Source organism: Egretta garzetta, unplaced genomic scaffold, assembly GCF_000687185.1.
Source record: "Egretta garzetta isolate BGI_Z169 unplaced genomic scaffold, ASM68718v1 scaffold908, whole genome shotgun sequence".
In the NCBI taxonomy this organism is placed as follows: Eukaryota; Metazoa; Chordata; class Aves; order Pelecaniformes; family Ardeidae; genus Egretta; species Egretta garzetta.
Window position 1 is genome coordinate 4690 of NW_009260630.1, and position 862 is coordinate 5551.

General features: G+C 69.1%; 1 protein-coding gene across 1 annotated transcript in view; it reads right to left on the reverse strand.

Moving 5' to 3' along the window:
• The window catches only part of CAD (carbamoyl-phosphate synthetase 2, aspartate transcarbamylase, and dihydroorotase), a gene marked incomplete at both ends in the record, with an annotated part of 5545 nt that extends 4685 nt beyond the window's left edge, over nt 1-860 (reverse strand). The window contains 3 exons of the mRNA XM_035900948.1: nt 6-38; nt 123-294; nt 752-860. Of these exons, the coding sequence (XP_035756841.1) occupies nt 6-38; nt 123-294; nt 752-860 (314 nt within the window). The remainder of the gene's footprint in view (nt 1-5; nt 39-122; nt 295-751) is intronic.
• Nucleotides 861-862: the final 2 nt, after the last annotated feature.

Below are 862 nucleotides of genomic sequence, written 5' to 3' on the forward strand. Positions count from 1 at the left end.
CGTGCAGGCAGGGCTGGTTGTGCCCACGGTTCCCGTACCTGCGGCGGCAGGATGGGCGTCAGGCAGCGCTAGGCAGCCAGGGCACCTCAGAGACCCTGACCCCAGCCCTGGACCCTGCTCACTTCATCTTGTAGGTGCGGGCGCCGAGGGCCAGGGAGAGCAGCTGGTGCCCCAGGCAGATCCCAAAGACGGGCTTGGGCTGGGGGGCATCCAGCACCCGGCGCAAGCTGGACACCGTCTCCTGGCAGAGCTGCGGGTCCCCGGGGCCGTTGCTGATGAAGAGCCCATCGAAGTCTGTGCCGAGACAGCAGCAGGGTCATAGCGGGGCTCCCTGGCCCCCCAAGGCCCCACGGGGTCATGGCAGGGCCCCCTGGCTACCAGCAGCCTAACAGCAAGGCTCCCCGAGCCCACAGCCCCTGACTCCCCAGGAGGGTCACACCAAGGTGCCCTGACCCTACAGCCTCCACCCCGGTGGCAGCAAGACCCAGGGTCACGTTAGGGCACCCTGATGCCACAGACCAGAGCCCCCCATCCCAATCACAGCAAGGCACCCCGGCCCTATGCCCCCCATCCCTGTGGGGTCCCACCGAGGGCCCCAAGCCCCCAGGAGGGATGACATCAAGGGTCCCCAACCCCGCAGCACAGAGCTGGACGTGGTTCCCTGCTGCCCCCAGCAGTGGCCAAGGAGACAGCCCCTGCTCCCCCACCCCTCAGCAGGGCCCTGGGAGGCCCCCGGCCACTGCTACTCTACCTGCGGTGTCCAGCGGATGGTCCCAGGGCACCACGGTGACGGCCGCCCCCCGCTCGCACAGGCACCGCACCTGGTTGTACTTGAGGCCACAGTCGACCGCCGTGATGCGCA